The sequence below is a fragment of the Molothrus aeneus genome, chromosome 1 (genome assembly GCF_037042795.1).
Source record: "Molothrus aeneus isolate 106 chromosome 1, BPBGC_Maene_1.0, whole genome shotgun sequence".
NCBI classification, from domain to species: domain Eukaryota; kingdom Metazoa; phylum Chordata; class Aves; order Passeriformes; family Icteridae; genus Molothrus; species Molothrus aeneus.
This window is the reverse complement of record NC_089646.1, coordinates 18,937,292-18,957,521: the sequence shown is the minus strand read 5'-3', so window position 1 is coordinate 18,957,521 and position 20,230 is coordinate 18,937,292. Positions and strand designations below refer to the sequence as shown.

Genomic DNA, 20,230 nt, shown 5'->3' with positions numbered 1-20,230 from the left:
TGAGAGTGAAGTTGAGATTCCCCGTACATAGATTAAAGTTTTTAGGTAAAACAGATTCGTGGGCAAGATACTGCTTCCATGTCCCTGTAGAGCACATAGAGTTTAAGTGCTGTGAAGACAGAGGGAGATGGAAACGATAGAGCAACCAACAAGGTGAAAGGGCTTTGTGTTGAAATGATGGCTCTGTTTTCAGTTAGGCTTCTGGAGGAATCCCTAAGTCTTATCTCTACAAAGCCTCCTTTAAAAAACAAACTAAAACCTGAAACAAAACAAAACCCCCAAACAAAAAAAACCTAACAAAACAAAAAAGACCTCTTAATGAGGTAGCATTCTAGTAAGTTTTTGTAAGTCTCTTTTTAATGTCTGGTATATAAATAAATAGATCTTATTTGCTTTAAAATTTATATAATATCTAGTTAGTCAACATGAAAGAGAGGAGCAAAGTGGTAGTACAGTTGAGGTTATAATGTTTTCACATTACTGGAAGATAGGCCTTCTATCTATGTGGTTTTTTAATGACTTTATGTGCCCTTGTTGTACACTGGGCAGAGGTATAAATTAGTTTCTGTAGGTGTGCCATTAATTTTTCATTTTGCCTTTCAAATCCCACTGTGTTTCCCAGTTGTATTCATTCATGCCTTTCTTGGAAAATACTTGACTGCTGGTGTTTGAAGGTTAGATGGTTTCATTTAATTGAGGGATTTATTTGTATGTTTAATCAAAACAATTGATTCTCAAAGACAGTATTTGATTATTAGCTTCTTCATAAGCTAGAGTCTTCATTACAGCTAGAAGTTCAAAGGATTTTTTTTTGCTGCAGACAGAAAAACTACTAGTGATGTGAATAATGTATGCACAGAATGATGTCACAAATACAGTTTTCCTGACAGATTTAAATTATGACAATCTGTACACTTGTAATTAATGTTCTTTTTGAATAAAAAGTTGATCTTTTCTTCTGAGACATCACAAACCGTTTTCCTGATTTTATTTTAACATTTCCAACCTCCTAATTATACTCTCCAGTTAATTATTTTATTTCAGCCAGGTGGTGAAAACCTTTTTTGTGCAATTGGACCTTGATTATCTGTTTTTAAAAATCCCCAAACTTTAAAGGCTTCAGAGTGCTTGGATGCTAATGGTGGCAGTATGTGAGGGCTATCTTTTCAATCTCAGTGGTGCTTTCATAGAATGAATGTGTAAAAAAACTACAGTGGATGTTTGGGTTTGACTTGCATTGGTGATTGTGAAAGCAGGTGAGGTGAAGTTTGCTGTAAAAATTCACTTTGATTCCAGTCATCAGTAGTGCTGTAGGTTTAGTCAATATTGTTTATATTATTTACAAGTGGTCAATATTGTTTATTTTAAATTTAGTTATGTTCAATTTAAGACAGCCAAAACATGTATTAAAATATGTAAATCACAGTATCAGGTTAATTAAAATATATGAATAGTAATTATCATACTACAGATTTATATTGTTTTGTGTTGTGCTAGTTGATTTGAAAAGTCTGATGATAATTTTCAGAAGGAATGTGGGAACTGTATTTTATTAAGGATTTTCTGTGTTGTCTTCCATCTGTGTTTCTTTGCATATAGGAAAATAAACAGGAATTTAGATTTTTGATTTTCCATTGGAAACAAGGTGATGGATAAGCATTCTAAGATTTCTAAGCCAATTCTGTATTTGTGGTGAAAGTCTTCAAGGGTTGTGTTGCAGGAAGGGTTGCATGAGAAAGTGTCCATGTGAGAGGACTCCTCTGTGCTGCTGTGCTGGGACCACCCTTGGCTGGGGGTGCTTTGCCAGCGCCAGGGGCAGCTGGCAATTCACAGGAGGGACTGATGGGGGGCATTGGTGGGTCCCTCACCTCTCCTAAATGCAGTTAGATCTTGCACCATGAGGACTGAAAGAACAAAAGGAAGCTATAGCATGTTCTTCCCATTGCCTTCAACACCCAAACAAAAGCCTTAAAAATTCTAGGGATAAAAATAGTATTTCTTCACTTGCCCAGGTTAAGGTAGGAAACACAAGGCAAGGTTGCTTCTGCTGCTGTCACTTGATGGGCAGCTCTTTTCACCTCTCAAGAAAATAAAATAATTTTTATATATGCACACTATAAATGTTTTATTATAATTATGTACCTAGAATTAGTATGTGTTCATATTTAATCTCATTTAATTTCAGTGCAGGCTTGAATTAATTAATTGTTCAGATAAATGTTGCTTGCCATAGACCAAAATGCATCAGCTTAAGATGTCTTCTAGATGAAGTAAACTGATGCTAACACTTGGTCCTGTGCTTGAATTTCCTTCCATATTTCATGAAACTAGACATGTATGGAAAGTGCTTGTAACATCTCAGAAGGGTAGCAGAACATTTGCAGAAAATTGAACTTTAAATATTATTTGCACAGAAATTTTTTATATGATTTCAGTAGTAGTTGGCCATAGTAGTTAGTGGTATCTCTTTATTTCTTGATTTTGTATTAGTAGGAACAAGGGTAGTTCTGCCCTTCATATCACAGCATTGTGCTGTGATGAATAACCTGGTATGATTGGTAAATGGTGTGACCCCAACCACAGGAACAATGATATGTTTTAATGTTAAACAAAAAGTAAAATTAACTTTCCAAATTATTTTTGACAAAAAAAAATACTGGCGGAAATAGGTAATTAGGTAATGTGTCACTAATTGTAAAGTATTATATGATATAACACAAAGCTACAATATAGCACTGACAGTTTTTACAGCAGAGGGGAAAAGGGCTGTTGATTGGATATAAACTGATTAAGAAACTGTCTTGGAATTGGTTGTTCTGGCCATCCTTGTTGTCCTATCACGAAAGGAAGAGAGTTCAGTAATGGTTTAACTACAATTAAATCCCTCCCCTTTCTTTGTGGAAACTCAACTGTAGGCATTTCAGCATTAGCCTAAACAATGGTTTTGAATATGTTAAGCCTCTAACAATTAGGGAGCAGTTTGGGGCATTGAATAATGTGGAATGATGCAATTGAACCTGACAGCTTCAACAGTCAGCCTACTCATGGGACCCAAAAGTTGTTCACACTTGGTTTCATCTCTCATCACACGCTGAGTATTAAAACCTTACTGGTGTGGAGCTGAGACAGAAATGAGGCCTGTTATCAGAAAATATTTCATAGCATAAAACTTGAAAGGAATGGGGGAAAAGGCATGTTCAAAGAGTCTCAAAATGTTGAGACTCAATCTGATTGCATACAGTTAAGTATTGTCTCATTTTTCTCCCCTTTGTTTTTTTTCTGCTGAAAGAACATGTAACTTTTGATTGAAGGGACTGCTTTCCCTGGAAATTTCAGATAGGAGTAAATGTTCAGATATAAATGCTCTGGAAACTTTATAGTCATGTTGTTAAATACTGTCCTGGAGTCGTGCAAACAAATATAAAACTATTACAAATATTTCGGAGGACATTTATATATATATATATATGAGTTAAATGTTGTTAACGTGCAAATCTTGTTTTTTATTAAGAAGAATATGCTTGTACTTTCTCTCTTGCTGTAGAGGAAGTGTTTTTAAACATCAGTCAAATATCAATAATTTCTTACTGCACGTGGGCATTCTCTGAATTACAGTGCATTGTCCTTCTGTGCTGCTCTGCTGCTTATGACTTTACTGATGTATTGAACATACCATAAAGGAAAGCAGTGTGTTGTATAGCTATAGATGGGCTTAAATCCTTCTGCTAAAATATTTTCAGGAAAATTTGCTGCCTTTTCAAAAGAAATACTTAGTAGTCTTGGGTTTTTATTAGTTCATACATTTTGATCATGTATTGTGTTGAGTGTTTAAATAGAAACAGTTGAAATAAAGAATAATACAGCCCTGAAAGTTCAGCATTTTAGAACATGTGTCAGTCCTGTGACCTTAATATGTATTGACAGGATGATTGCACATTTTTAATAAATGCTTGCTACAGCTTGTTTCGACTGTGAGTGAAACATGAAGCTCCTGTTTCACCTTTAAATAATGTAGCACTCCTCCACCTTCTCTACTTCCTTGTCAGATGAAGTCATCACATATATAAGAAAGCTTCACAAATCGTTATTCTTGTCATTTTACATTGCTGTTTTAAAAAAGTATTTTCAGAGGTTTTTTATGTGCCTTCAACTTACTTGAAAAATTTAATTGTGTCTTTTTGCTTTAAAAGTTGCATATGCAGGATGGCATTGGAAATTGTGTAGTTCCAACTTGTAGGATACCTTTACTATTATTTTAAAATGCAAACAAGGGTAATGTTTAGGCTGAAACCACTACTTGTGAGAAAACTAAAGTTCTTAGATATTGTTTAAATCCTGCTAAGTCTTTTGATCTGTTATATCAACCCACTTAGCAAACGTTTAATTCCTTTGATGTCTTCTGTTTTGTGGTGTGATAGTTAACTCAACAAACTTTAGCAACTCCCTTCAAGATACTTAGGTACTTTCAGAACATTCTTAAAGCTATTTGTGCAAGTTTCAGTTAAATAGATGTGTATTCCCCTTGCTTATTATAGCTACCATGCCATCATAAATCAATATATAGCTGCCATTGCACAGTTTTAAGCAGCCTTGCAGTGAATTACATGGACTGAGAGCTAAGTAGAGAAGCTTCTATGTAAAAATGTGAGCAGTACATACACTTACTGGAATAAAACGAAATATTTTAAGGAAAAATGCTAAAACAAAACAGAACTAAAACCTGGTGTTTGGAATTTAAAACCTGTCCCCACCCAACCCCCAAAACCATGAGTAAACCTCATACCATCATATAAACTTCTGTTTTCCTAGTCTGACCTTTTAGGTATGGTTGAGTGATAATACTGGTTGAATCTCTTAATAGTCCATTCTGCAAGGTTTTATCAGTGAAAGGATTTGACTGAGGTTTGTTCGGTTTTGAGGGGAAAACAGCTGAAGGTTGCTAGGAACAGCAGTAGTTAAGTTGAAACTGCCCTATGGGCATTTTTTAGAGAAAAATAGCAGGAGCTGTGCAGTGTTGGTGCCTTCGTCAGTGTCACAGTATAATTTGGATTGTATTTTGGAAGCTGTTGTACCTGGGTAGATGGAAATGCCTGCATTATTTTTAAGACTTAGAAATAATTCAGATTAATTCTACTAAAGATATGCAATTCTTAAAAAAAAATCCCAACAAACAACCAGAAGAAAAAACAGCCAGATTTGAAGTGACCCTGTGGTTCCATGTCTAGCAATCTTGCATGTACCTATAAACTGAAAAGTGAATGAACCCCTGATCATTGTAAGCAATTACTTGTGGCTTTTTCTAACTTTGTGACAATAGAAGAATGTAAATATCAGGCACAATTTCTCACCAGTATATAGTAAATAAAGCATCATTGAAAACAGTTGTGTGAATTCATAAAAGTCCATTCATCAAGTTTAATATGTTGGCAGAAAGCCAAAAGTTAATGGTAGTGTGTGATTCTTTCCAGAGACATAGTTTATACTCTGTAATATTTTGCTGTAATAACCAGTATGTTTCCCCTGTCTCTTGTGTGCAGTTATGCATGTCAAAGTGTCCCACAAATTGAGTTCCTTACTGTTCACCTTCTTTTTTTGTTTTTCAAAAGAAGTTTCATTTGTAAAGGTTGTTTACATTTTCTTAGAAGATTGATTTTAAAATCAGTGATCACACAGGTTTGTGTAACTGTGATGCTACCCTCTGCTCCCCCCCCCACCCCAGTCTTTACTTTGTTCTGAAATAATTTTTATCAGGTAGGAAAATGCCTTTAAAATAAGCAGCCATGCTTTTATTTCTTTGATTGCTTGTCTCTGCAACTTAGCATTTGACACAAATCTTTTTTTCTTCGAAAGGGAAAAAGCATAAGCATCCAAGGAAGAAGGTATTTTTATTGCATTGGATTATGCAAGATTTTGGCCAGCCTCCTTAGCTTCATCTGTTTAAGGGTTCATTTTCGCTTGTTTGGCACAAGTCCCAGCAGAGACCTTCAGAATTGTGGTTAGCAACATGAATGAACACAAACTTTGGGAGCTCTTCAATAAGTAGAGCTGGCCAACTGCCAAAAATACAGTTCCTTATATGGGGTCAGGGCAAAGCTGTGGTTCCCGGAGCCCCCTATTGTATAGAAAACATACTTGTAATGGCTGTTTGCGTTCTTTAAAATAAAAACAAAACAAAACAAAAAAACACCAGGCTTCCAAGTCTCTCAAAATAGGAAGTAACAAAATACTGTGCACGTTTTACTAATGACGGAGTCGAGCAAAGGAAATATGGCTCTGTGTAGTTAAACTATAGAGCTGAAAGTTGGACCTTTTGACCTCCACAGCCGGCTTGTGATGTAAGGAACCCAAGCATTTGTGAGACATCTGTTGTCTACCTGCCCTTATTTTGTAAATGGTTTAATAAGATTAAATAATTAGTAGGATAACCACATGGTCGCCGTGCTACTAAGTCCTAGCATTGAGCGCATACTTCAGGATTGCAAGGAAGTCTGCCTGTCCTGCAAACTGTGGTTGTTTTAAAATGCACTCTAGGTATTTTTAGTATTTGCTACAGTACTTTTTTATTAGAAGGGTTTTCTTTAATTAGAAGATCTTGCCAGCCACAAATACAACACAGTTTAAAACGTGATCTGTTTTTCGAAGTACTGCAATTCTGTTTCTATACTCACAAATGGAAAACATTTTTTGTTTGAAATACATTGTTTTAAAAAGCATTCAACGTGCAAAAATAATTAAAGTGCATTAAGAAGACTTCTTTAAAATACATTTAGCATTTCTTCCCATTATAAAAAACAATTCAAGTTTTATTTGGTTTCTTGCAGGCAAACACCCTACCTGGATCTTCTCTCAGTCTGCCTCCATCCCACATGTACGGCAATAGGCTGAATCCAAATTCAGCCATGGCAGCACTTATAGCTCAGTCAGAAAACAGCCAAGCAGGTAAGCTTCCTCTGCCGGTGCAAATGTGCAGCTTCACAGAACTCCTTGTTTTTAAAAACGTTGTTAAATTGTGTTTTTGATTTCTGCTCAACTTTTGGTTATTAAATGTCTGTACAAAGTTGTTCTGTGTTGGAAGTAAATTCTCGGTTCTGTGGAACAGCGCGGGTTTTCTTTCCCCTTTTTTCCCTCGGTGTGTGAAATGTAAATGTTTAAGCAGAGCCATCAGCAGGCAGGAATGCACCAGTGTCTCTTGTGACTCCTGTGATTGATGCGCTCAGTTCCCAGCTCTTTGCAGCCAGAGTGACACAGCTCTGGGTTTTGTCGTGAATAGTTGAAACCTTTATTTGCATAATTCATGAAATTGCATTACATACAAGTTCGTGTGAAAGAGATCCCGTTAGAGAACTTGTGCAGCATTTAATAATCTTGTGAATATTTACCGATTGGCATTTGGTACCGCGGGCTCTCCGCTGCGGTTTTAATGAGCCGCTGGCTTTGCTTTGTTTCATTCCCTCCGTAAGGATTTGTTGACATGTCGTAGTAGTCATGCCTGTTTGGGGGAAGGGAATGAGTTTAGCAGTTTACCAAGAATGGATCAGTCATGTCTTTGCCCTCCAAGGGGTCGGAGGTCGCTTGACTCAGAATAGGGGGAGGGCAACCTTGAAGGGGGCAGATAGGGTTATTTTATTGAGAGGCCATAGGGAAAATAACCCTTTTGAGTCCTTCCAAGCAAAACGTTTTCGTATATTTAATGAGGCCTTTTTTGTTTGTTTTACTACCTTTTTAGCAAGGGGCTTTCCTATGCTTTGCTTATAAATAGGAATTAGTGAATTATACGCTTTCATAAAGTTTTCAGTAAATTTGCAGAATAATGCGTGCTTGTTAGATGGCAGCGGTAAGTTTAATACGTTATATATTTTATGAGTTGTTTTGGGATGCAAAGTGTTAAAAAAATACAGAGCATCAGGATTTGCTGTGATAAGCATACAGATTAGCTGTCCACAGCTGTGATTCATTACTTTCACCGTACAAATTAAAAGTGGCTGAGGGGAGGGTACTGCAAATGCAAACCACGCTTCTGTGCTGTAAAACTGAAAGGAATGAAAGAAGTGAACATAATCCATGGCCTGGTACAGCCTCAGAAATGTGTAAGGACAACACCTTACATGCTACAGTTCAGCAATCTTAAACTAGTTACTTATTCACTCTTCAGCAGTAACTACAGATAGAAGTTGAGATTGAAGGTATTTTAAAAATCTCTACATCAGATATTAAAACTCTTATCTAAGAAAAGGCGATTTATCAGCTGTGAAATATTTACACTGCAGATCAAGATCTCGGAGATAACAGCCGAAGCCTTGCTGGGAGAGGAGGATCACCCAGAGGAAGTCTCTCACCACGGTAAGTGTTATTTACATTGGAGAGTGCAGGCAGAGGAAATGTTTTAAGATTTGCAAACTTCACTGTCTTTTTACCAGCAATACCAAAGTGTTTTAAAAGCCCATCTATATATATAAATATAAACACACGTGTATAAATATATGTATTTTTGTATCTATATATCCTTCTAAAAAATCCCTAATACATCCAGAGAGCTAAAATTGTACTGAAGTTTACTTTTCTATCAACTGAAATTAGGTTTACAAATTAAGGTTTGTAGGTAAATTAGTTTACTCCCTTTCTTAAGAAATGGAGTCTTGCTTTAGAGGGATTTATCTGTGATTTAATCCATATGTATTGCTTATCTCCTCAGATTTGTCACCACAATCCTAGTTTAGTAATTACAAAAATTCCAGAATCCCATATACTTAACAATGATCACAAGAATAAGAAACATTAAATATCAGTAAAAATTTCAAGCAAATATTTTCTTCCTTTTCCCTCAAAACTTCAAAATTTATAACGATTCCCTCTAGAAAAAAGTATTTTTTTGTTCTGCTGCAATTCACATTTGCTAGAGAACTTTGAGATAAGAATTCTGCTGAAACTGTATCATGTTATTTTGTTTTAAAATATTTACTGTTAAAATTTCAATATTGTGTTTTAAATATTTGAGTAATATTTTCTGTGTATTTTAAGCAAATCCTTGTTTAGAGAGCTTTATTTTCCTTACTGGATCCAATATGAGGTAGATTTTATTGTGTTATTACTGTGTTTTTTACTTAGGGACTAACCATGAGAAAGATTTATCTGAAAAAAAGATTTATCATGAAAAAAATTTTACAATCAGTAAAAAATGCTAGTTACACAGAAATAGCATTACAATAATGAATTTTATTGCTATAGCATGTGTTTATTATGGTAATTTTTTACAAATATCTCCAAATTGGGTAATTTAATGTACATGCCTGGTGTTGTTGATCTTGTATTATATTTCTTAATTAATCAAAAGATGTCTTGCTGGATGGGATGAGATTATCTGTTATAATACTTAGGTGTTATTACCTAGTCATGAACTTGTTTTTAAGTTTTCCAGTGTTGCTTCTAAAATAATAAATAGAGAATTTACAAATTAGATGGTATTCTTAGCATAAATATGTATACTTACATTAGCATATAAATTGATCTATACAGACAAGGAATTTCAGAGAATTTTGCAAAGGGAAATGCTCAACAATTAGGAAATTACAGAACTTTTTCTTTTATATTAAGCAGTCCTCTTATGCATACATATTGTGGTAATTACAAGTTTTAATGCCTTTTTAGTTAATATGCAGAGACCTGATCTTTGCACTATGTGCATTGGTCATAGCTGTGTTCAGTCTGTCTTCTGGTCAAATACTTGGGAAGGTAAACTTCTTAAATGTGATGCTTCTACAGAGTGTGTATGTTCAGGGCATATACAGTCCAGTACTTGCAGCATGGTAAAATACCAACTGGTTTTGATGGGGATCTTGAAGGAGATCTGGATGATACAAAGGCCACCTCAGTGCTCAGCTGAAAAGCTTCCTGCAGTGTTGTACGGAAGCTGCAGCACTTTGCAAAGAGGAGAGAGATTTTGCTTGGCAGGGTTGTTCAAAAACAAGCCAGAAAGGGGGGTGGGGGTGGGGTGAGAGAAAGCAAGGGGGAGAAATCGGTGCTGTAGTAACAGAATTGAAAGATGAAAAACTTTAGTTTGAAATACCTAGCACGGAAAAAATGTAGAAAACCAACTCATTCAGTTAAGTTTAGTAGTCAGCGAATTTCACCTCTGGTTTGCACAACAAAAAAGATTACACGTATGTCAGGGGTTCTGAAATGCGTAGGTAACTCCCCACTTTCCTCACTTCAGTAAATAAGTAACTCTGGTTACTTAAAGTACAGTTTATAGTGAATAAAAAGCTAACTTAAAAAAATCTGCTATCTGGAAACTTTGCAACTCCAAATGTTACCTGGTTTATCTATTAAAATTATTTAGCTGCTAGTTCTGACTCTGGTCCCTTTGAAGCTTATGAGATACATAAATAACACAGTTCTCCGAGAGAACCATGTGATTTTCAGCGAGTTGCTTAAAATAAAAACACTTGCAGAACATTTGTTTGCTGTTGATGACGCAGCTGATTGCAGCTCTTGGGGAGGACATATGTGACTCATGAGGTTGTATGGTCATTTCCAATTCATATTGTTATATCTTTGTACCCCACTATAACCACAGCGTTTGATGTTTAAGCTGTCGTATTTTAACTTTTAATACATATATGAGAAATATAAATATACCTGGGATATGTGAGCTGTTTCCATTTTGCAAAGGAATTGCTGCTTTTCCCAAGGTAGCACTTAAACTTTTTTTACCCCATACTTAACCTTAGATTTAAAAATGTGTTATGTAATACCTGGAGCGAAATCTCTATGTATGCTTATATCTAAATGCAGTATTGCTTCTAATTAATGCTCTATAGTATAGGTAACTGTCCCAAACTTAATCAAAAAACAGTTGTGAAAGCAGGCAAGCTGTGAAACAGGGTTCTCATCTCCGTGGCAGGATTGGACCAGTCCACACAGCACATTTATAATCCTTGGAAACTCTGATCAAATACTATTTGGAATAAGGATTCAACCCTAGCATGCAGGAACCATATCCTGTCTAAAGGATGAGCAGTTGGAAGAGGAGAGATTGAGTAATGTTGCAATACACAAAAATCTAGATTTATTTTTTTTTTCCTTCTCTTGTACGAGCTTCCAGTGAAGGATTGCAGAGGTTATACCATCATGTACTGCTTTGTTTCTGCCTTTTCAAAATTGATAGGAAGCAGTCCAAAGCCCAACAAGAATTTTGTTGGTGATTTATAATTCAAAAGGCACAATCTGTTAGGGCAGCATTATGTCCTGCTCAGGAACATGCAGAAAGAGAGAGAAGTTTCTGGGGGAGTTGTTCAGTGGTTTTATGTATTTGTCTTCTGGTTTTTTATTGTTTTGTTTTGTTTTTTTAAAGTGGGTTGTTTGTGTGAAGTGTAAGTGTAGTACCTCTGTGTAGAATGTTTCTGCATAAACTTCTTCTTGCTGCTTCAGCACATCGTGTAAACAGTATGTTTTGAAACTGCTTTTGCTGTCTCTGTGCTGAACTGTTGCATGGTGTTGATTCGTCATCTCTTGTCAAAAAACACTACCTTGGTTACCCATTCGTCAGGGCTTTTTGTTTTAACAAGTGCTTTCCTTTCTTCCTGTATGCAAAAGACCAACTATTTATAAATACTTAACAGAGCTCTTAAGTCACCTACTTAAAACCTTTTCTCGTAAAAAATCGCTTTGCTCTGGTGCCTACAAAATGCTCGACAGTCATTAGGTAGCTAATGTGCTGTGACCACTGCTTATTACGGTAATCATAATTAACACACTGATTTCCTGAGCTCTCTGTGTTCTCCTGTGCTGGGACTGTGGTGGTCTTGTTGGTAGGTTTGCACTAGGGGTGGAACAGTACAGCTGTGATCCCATGATGGACCAGTTGCTTGCAGTGATAACTACTATCTGGGAATCTGAGCTCCCTGGAATTGAATAAAACCACCCCTCTCCCTTCCCCCCCACAACCAACAACAAAACCAAGAACCAGCTTTTAGTGGCTTTGGTGTTGGTCCTATAGGAAGAATGGGACCTTGCATACACGAGAGCAGAAACCCGAGTCAGAAATACACTGAACATCTGGCTTTGCTCACCAGTTACATTGTGCCCCATCCACTGCAAAAGAAGCCTTCTCCTAGGGCCTGAGAGAGGTAGCCAGCTTTCTTTGTGCTGAATATTTAATTTTCTCCTGAATGAGAAAAGACATGTGGCAAGGGGATTATTCTTGGAACTGTGTGTGATCATGAGTAAAAAAGGAGGTATATTAAGTGTTCACAGTACAGGCAGAGGATAACTTCTAATCCCTGTGAAATAATACTTTCATGTAGTCCTTCAAAAATCCAGATTTACATGACTGTTTTTAGAACAAGTTAGTGGAATTATATATGGCCTTTCTATATGATAATTTTAACAAATTGGTTTTATTTTTCCCAGTTTTCTCAGGGAAAGATTTGAAGTTTGGTGTGGGTTGGTTTTTTTGCCCCTAAAGTTGGTGCCCCGTTGTATCCATAATATCATGGTTTCCTGCTGTAGGAGTGTGTGTTGTATAATTTAATTCAGTGCTGTTTGTCAGTTACTGACTTGTTAGTGTGTATGCAAGAAGAGGTTATGTGCTTTCTCAGTATAAATTCTCACACTGTAATAATATGTCTTTCTTTTATTAAAGCCCTGGCAGTGAGAACCAGGAGTTCTTAGTGATTTTGATGAATTAACTTAGTCTTGGAAGCATAAGATATGTAGGTGCTAAGAGCTGATATAAGATAAGAAATTTCAACAGCCTTTTTCTAATACATTTCCTTTCATCCTTTTCTTTAAACAATAAATTGCAATATTTTCAACAGATCCCCTGTGAGCAGCTTGCAGATTCGCTATGATCAATCAGGGAATGGTTGTGGGGAAAATTTGCCCCCAGTAGCAGCCAGCATAGAACAGCTTCTCGAGAGGCAGTGGAGTGAAGGACAACAGTTTTTATTAGAGCAAGGCACCCCCAGTGACAGTAAGTACTCACAATCTGTTTATTATGACTTTTGCCAACTGTTACTCAGAACTGCTATTCTCTGCTTGTCCAAGAATTTTAAAAAAATTTACTTTCTGTTGTGAGTTGAAATATAACTGTGGTGTACAGTTCTAGCATAGTTCTTAGTGCATGGCATCAGTAGATTACAAAAGACTTCTCTATAACTATCTTTTTATAGATGGCGAAGTTGTGTCCTGCAAGAGGAAGTTACTTGCAGGTCCAGTTGCAGAGTTTGGAAAAGAATTCTGAACTCTTAGATCCACTACTGTAAATATTGTAGTACAGTTCCCCATTTTTCTTTGTCCTCTGTGATCTAAATTGGCATAATAAGTTTTTATTGTTAAACCTGACTTTTCTACTTCTGTTGCCGTTTGAAAAGAAAATATTTACAAATGTTAGGCAGGTGTCCTACTGGGTTTTCATGTCTTTATTATGTTCTGCCTTTCTTTTGAGTTCCTAAAGCAAGCAAATTATTATTTTCTCAAGTTATGTTTAATAGAGTGGAATAGTCCAAGAATGAATATGTTAAATGCATAAGTGATTAGTAGATCACATGGATCTCCATATTCAGTAATGTATCAGTATCAAAGACAATCACTGAATATGTTAAAAATTTTATTTTATTCCAGGTTATGGTTTGTGTTATATTTTATTGAAACGCATTATTCTTCTCATTGGTAGTGTAAAGAGGTATCTAGTTAGTATTTTTATGAATGGTATCCTGACAAAAATGCTAATTGTGAGGAAATTCATGCAGGGATAATCCTTTAAACATGATAGCTGGAGGACAGGTTTAGCTAAGTCTTATTGCATCTCATTTGAGCTCACTGAGGGTTCCTTTGTATGTTCTTGAAGAGGAGGGATAAAAGCTAAATCCTTGGGAAATGACCAGATGTGCCTATACCAGTAGACTTATGTCTGTAGTAGCTCCAGAGGTCATGTTAAACAAATACAATTTAGAATTTAAAAAAAAACCAAAAAAAGAAAAGAAAGAAAAAAAAAAAAAAAAGGAGGCTATCCCTATGGCTTTACAGTCACACTGTAGTACTGGCTGGGAAATGCAAGTTCTGAAGCCAAGTGGGAGTTTGAGAAAGCTGTGCTTGGTCAAAGGCAGGTCGGTGGGGAAGGTGCTGCCTGGTTCGGGCAGCGCGGGGGGTGAGTGCGGTGCTCGCAGAGTGCTCCCTGCTGGGGGATGCCGACATCGCCGCCCGCAGCTCCCGCCGGGACAGCTTCCCTGGCTCCGGGCACTGCTGGGTTGTTCCTTGCTCCCATACATTCATGATTCTCTGCACAAGTCGGTAAATCAGAAAAACTCCCTTTTCATAAACTTTTTTTATATAAACCTTGTTGGTTGCCTGTGCTATTAGTTGAATATGAGCATATTCTTGTCAAACTTCTCTGTTTTATAAGGTTTGCAATTCCTAATACTGCAGCTGAACTGGATTTATCCCAGCTGTGCAGTTAACCTGTGCTACTAAAATACTACTACTTTCATATTCTGATTTGGGGCTAAGTTATCACATACTACTGTTTGCTTAAAATGTATGCTGGCCCTAATGATGCTACTCTGTCAGTACTGAAGCCAGGGTGTAGAGGTATTCCAAAATTACTACCACAAAACACTGTGAACTTTTTTCTGCAATTTAAATGACTCAAAATTAATCTTAAATCTTTCCACTAAAATTCAGACATCTAATAATTTTATATTTTCACATATATGCTGGTCTTAATGCAGTGCAGAATTTAAAACTGAATGAAGGTGTTATTTGTTCATTGAATGTGGCTGTGGAATAGAATGTGTGCATTTTTGCCTTAGTTTTAGGAATGCTGAAATCATTACACCAGCTTCAAGTTGAAAATAGGCGGTTGGAAGAACAGATAAAGAATCTGACTGCCAAGAAGGAGCGACTGCAGCTTCTCAATGCACAGCTTTCAGTGCCCTTTCCAACAATAACTTCAAACCCCAGCCCTTCTCATCAAGTACATGCCTTTCCAGTACAAGCACGTAAGTAGAGGGGATTATTAAAGTGTCAGAGTAATTTGAACATGTATTTATATGAAATATCTATTTCATCCCCGCATGCTGTTGATGGGAGATGAATATAAATGTAGGATGAATATAGACCAAGTATTTGCTGATGTGTTAAATGTTTAAACATCAATAGGTTTATTTTTCTGAACTGTTACTACTTGTTTCAGTGCAGTTTCTCTTTTACTTCAGTTTGGAGCACATCTGTTGGAATCTATTGATTCACCAATTACTTAGTTAATATTTTACTATTCAGCAATGATTTTAAAGTTGACTTTACATTTTCTATGTTTAGCTTTGTCATAGTTTTGAAATAATTATTCTGAATCTTTTTACATGTTCCAGAAATTTAACCACTGTGTGTTTTTTGAAATAATTACTTTAGCACCTAGCACTGATTCCTTGAACAGCAGTAAAAGCCCTCATCTGGGAAACAGTTTTTTACCGGACAATTCTCTTCCTGTATTAAATCAGGTAATTTTTATTTCATTCTTCTAAACCTAAACTTGTTACAAGTTAACTCATCCCAGTCCTTGCATTGTGGTGTTAGGTGAAATTTTATGCAGCTGAGGGGGCTTTGTTGTTTGTTTTGACACCAGGAGATAACCTCCAGCGGACAAAGCACCAGCAGTTCATCAGCGCTTTCCACTCCACCCCCTGCCGGGCAGAGTCCGGCCCAGCCAGGCTCGGGAGTGCCCGGAGTTCAGCAGGTCAATGGTGTGACAGTGGGGGCACTGGCCAGTGGTATGCAGACTGTAACCTCCACCATTCCTGCAGTGCCGGCTGTGGGTGGAATAATTGGAGCACTGCCAGCCAGCCAGCTGGCAATCAATGGAATTGTAGGGGCTTTAAATGGGGTAATTCAGACCCCAGCAACAATATCACAGAACCCTTCTCTCACTCATGCAACCGTGCCACCCAATGCAACACATCCTCTGCCAACCACGCTAAATAACAGGTAAGAATTTGTTGATTTTATGTTTTTCCTCATAGTGCCTGCTGTTCTTCAGCTTAGCTGGGTTTTTTTTGTCTTACTCCAAATATACTGTTTATTCCTTCACCTATAATTGTCAAAACAACTTCTGCTCCTGCTCTGTGAATGAAAGTTAGGAGGCATTTAATGGAAGCACAAATAGTCAAGTTAAAGAAGTTTTCTCTGGAGCTTTTGGGAATCCTAGTGAATTCCTGTTTTTTAATCAAGTCACATTCCCAAACAAATATAATTATGTAAATGTGCTTCAGCTCCTTTTTTCAGTTCAGAAAACAATATTCCTTGTCCTGCCAGTTTTTCTTCCAGGATTAAAGGAGCACTGGAAAAACTACCATTTGTTGCAGTAAGGAGGGGGGAGGGGGAGAAGGGTGTATGGTCGTGTAATTCAAGATGTAATAGGCATAACTAACCAGAGCTGTAATACAGTCGCATGGTTTTCAGTTGCCTGCACTGACTCCAACAAAATTAGCTCTTCAAGCAGTGTTCTTACGGATTTCTAAATGCATAAAAAGATTCATTTGTGAGTATTCCTAGCAGCCTTTCACCAAAGCCAGGTACTCTCAGTAGCATAAACTGCTGCTGCTTGAGCTGCAAGGCAAATGGGTAACAAAAGGAGACAGCTGCTTTCCAGGAGGAGGAATGGACTTCTTGGTCTGGAAGTGTTTTTAGATAGAGCAGAGGCAGGGCCAACTCTTTCTCACTGCTCCCCTTCCCCACACCCCTTGTCCTGTCCTTCCCTTAGGAAGGAGAACAACAGTTCTGTGTAGAAGTGCCTGTAAATAGGGAGCAAATTACTTGTCTTTAAATAGAGTTTATTTTTGGAGATTTTGGTGGATTATCCATCAAAAAAAGACATCTGAGATTGTAATGATGCAAGGGATCCCTAATTTCCAGTTTCTTCACTTCCTGTTGGTTTGGCAGCTCCTGAATATTTGTGTACTGTATCATTGTCTGGTACTGCTTCAGTAGGTACTGCTCATAAAATCTGATACTTTCAAGTGTATCCTGTTGTTTGGATGTGTCATTAGGTTTTTCCTGAGGAGCCTGTATTTTTTGTAGTTTATATCCTTTGTAAACTTGAGGTTTCATAGGATAACCAAAGGCGTTCTGTTAGTGAAAAGTTTTTGTCTTTCTTGAGCATCAGAGGTTTGTGAAAACCACAAAAATTTTGCATTCTCTCCCCAAAAGTGTGAGAAAGAGTGAGAAATACTAGAGAAGATCGATCAATCATATTAACCAGTTTCATGCTGCTTTCCACTTTAGGTACTGCCATAATACATCAGTTATGCTAAACACCAGTCATGCCACTGTTTTCTCAAATGATTTTGTTTATACACGGATGATTTCTTTCTCTTTGTATTGCAGAAGTTCTTTTGTTTCTTTTTTAATATCCATTTTAAGTGCTGAAACTCTTCATTGTGTAGCCCAGTAGCAGAATGTTCCAATTCATGCAAAATACTGCAGCCAGTATCCTGTTTTTAAGCCTTCATTCTAACTGTTAGCAGAGTCTGGAATACTCCCATGACTCCCTATTTTCTGCTACAACAAGCCTTTGCTGTACAAGTCTGTCAGCACTTCCACTTCTCTGCTTTTATTATGGCATGATCTCTTTCTGCACTGCTCCCTCAATAATACTAATTTAAAATTAATGTTTATATTCAATTTAAAAGTGCACTTTTCACACAATTCTCTGGTTTATTTGGGCATGTCCATACTATTTCCCAGGCCCTCTTCCTTTTGAGGTATTTCACAATTAACCTCATTTTCTGTGACTTTTCAGTATTTCTGGCTGTATGTTTAGAAGGGAAAAGTTCAGTAAGTGCTAATATGATTCTGGTAATGACATGTGCATTCCTCGTTCCTCTTTGTCCCATCAGAAATGCTTTAGTGAAATATATGAAAAAATATATGGGAACTAAGTTTTGTTATGGGAACTAAGTTGCAAAAAGAGGCTCTGGGATGATTTTGAAGGAAGGAAAAAAAATAGACAAAAAATACTTTCTACTGATTGAAATTTTTGGTTCTGGAACTCTAGAATGGGGCACCTGCCAGGCTGGAGTTTGATGCTGCTTCAGTGACAATTGGTTGACTGTTTCTTTAATGTTAAATTTCCCAGGGTACCCCTCTGCTTTGAAGGGCCCTGGTGGGAAGGTTGAATGGTACCAAGCACAGGCAAGCTCAAAGGTTTGGTGCTGTGGTGATGTGAGCTCTCTGACCCTGGTTAGATTGTGGGCTGGGGTCAAGGTTGGAGGTAGTTTAAATCAGTATTGGCAAGGTGTTGGAAAGCTACATGAGAATTCAGCCCTGCTTTCTAACTTCAGGGTATTGTTCTGTAATTTTAAAAGACTTGCCAGATGTTGCTGGAAGTTGCTTGTTACAGTAACTTCACAGACTTCAGAATCTGTTCCAACAGTTTAATGTGAAAAATAGGCAAAGTATTCACCAGTACATGAAGACTTCTGTATGCATATTGTCCTTATATGAACTCTCTAACTGTGGCACACAAGGAGGTGAGAAAACACTGATTTGCACACTGTTGTTGGAGAGAGTTTCAAGTTGTAGGTAAAAGAACCCACATTCATTCGACGGAGAAAAAATACTTGATCCTTTTCTGGGAAAAAAGATGGCTTAGTACAGATTGCCAGCAAGTGGGAGATTAAGTGATTGGAGGAAAGAGATAGGATTGTTTCTTTACATTCTCACAACCAGAGAGGAGTGTAGGATGGAGAGTTTCAGACTGATCATGTACCTTTTAATGAGAAGCTAGAAAGGATTAAATTTACATTCCAGGCTGATCTGGTGTAAAGAAAGCTCTGTGGTGAAATTTAGTGAACTGTCTCTTCTGGGAAGCTTGGGAGCCACAGCATTTTGTCCTCTGCAGTTCGGTTTTGTTTCTAGACACTGAGATCTCAGCTGCTGACTGAGGGTATTTTCTTTCAAGTGCCAATGCAGAGCAAGAGAGGCAGGCAGAGCGATTAAAGAGAAGGGAGAACACAGCAGAAAAAAGAAGTGCAAAGGTAAAACATGATCTGGGAAAAAGAAAGAATGGGATAAAAGAATGAACAAAAACAGCGGAGAAGATTCATTCCAGTATAGAAGAATACAGAAAAAGTGAGGTAAAAAGAGAAGAAGGAAATAATGGTAATGTTAGTCAGAATACTGTGGGAAATAGTGTGAAAGGCTTTACCTAAGTCCAGGTAGAAGCATTCTCAGCCTTTCCCTCACCCACCAAACAGGTCATCTTGTCACAGGACATCAGGTCAGGCAAGCAGGACCTGCCTTTCACAAACCTGTGCTGCCTGGGCCTGATCCCCTGGCTGTCCTGTGTGTGCTGTGTGATGGCGCTCAAGAGGATCTGCTCCATGACCTTCCCTGGCACCAAGGTCAGACTGACAAGGCCTGATGCTGAGATCCTCCTTCCAGCCCTTCTTCTAGACAGGCATTACATTTGCTATCTTGGAGTCAGCTGGGATCTTGAGATCCCAGTCAGCCAGGGCTGCTGGAATTTGGTTGATAGTGTGCACTTCCATCAGCTCCCTCAGTATTCTTGGGTGGATTCCATCCAGCCCCATAAACTTCAATTGACACAGGCTTCCCTTTCCCCATAGGAAATCCTAACTGCAGCCCAGGAGGTGTGTCCTGTAGTGCTGAGACCATGCAACAAAGTATGAGACAAAGTTCATACATGGCTTGCCCTGTCCCAAGGAGAGAATGGTGGTGCTTTGGGTATTTGCATACTGGCTAGTTAGGACAAAGTCAAATTACAGCAGAGTTGGGCTACAGATTGCTGGCTGCTGTAAAAACACAAGATAAATATTATGCCCTGAGGAGCTACATGATTGTAGCCTAATGGTATGGATTTGTGACTGATGTAGGTGAATAATTCCTTACTACCAATCCCAACAAGCAATCCTTTCATCCTGTGCACACCTTCTTACTAGAACTTCTGCATCACACAGCGACCTCATCTACATTAACAGAGAATCTGTCCGTGTGTTCTGTATCGGTTGAAGTTTCAGCTCAGTTCCCACAGGTTGCAGCCCATTGTGCAAGACCCAGTATGAGGGGAGGGGACAGAAGTTGTACAGCTGAAAGGGAAATACTTAATTTTTCAACAGCAGGATAAACCTATCATGAAACAACACCTTAATATTTTAATGGGTGTTTAAAACTAGTAAAAGCTAAGACTGTACTGAAAGAGTAAATCCAGCTGTCTTCC

The 20,230-nt window shown here is 37.6% G+C and overlaps 1 protein-coding gene across 4 annotated transcripts in view; it reads left to right on the top strand.

The window, feature by feature from the left end:
- Positions 1 to 20,230, top strand: part of MLLT10 (MLLT10 histone lysine methyltransferase DOT1L cofactor) — a 123,872-nt gene that overhangs the window by 98,203 nt on the left and 5,439 nt on the right. For all 4 annotated transcript variants that reach the window (XM_066552360.1, XM_066552343.1, XM_066552335.1 and 1 more), the window contains 6 exons: positions 6,822 to 6,939; positions 8,268 to 8,340; positions 12,816 to 12,970; positions 14,808 to 14,996; positions 15,406 to 15,494; positions 15,620 to 15,978. In XM_066552360.1, the coding sequence (XP_066408457.1) occupies positions 6,822 to 6,939; positions 8,268 to 8,340; positions 12,816 to 12,970; positions 14,808 to 14,996; positions 15,406 to 15,494; positions 15,620 to 15,978 (983 nt within the window). The remainder of the gene's footprint in view (positions 1 to 6,821; positions 6,940 to 8,267; positions 8,341 to 12,815; positions 12,971 to 14,807; positions 14,997 to 15,405; positions 15,495 to 15,619; positions 15,979 to 20,230) is intronic.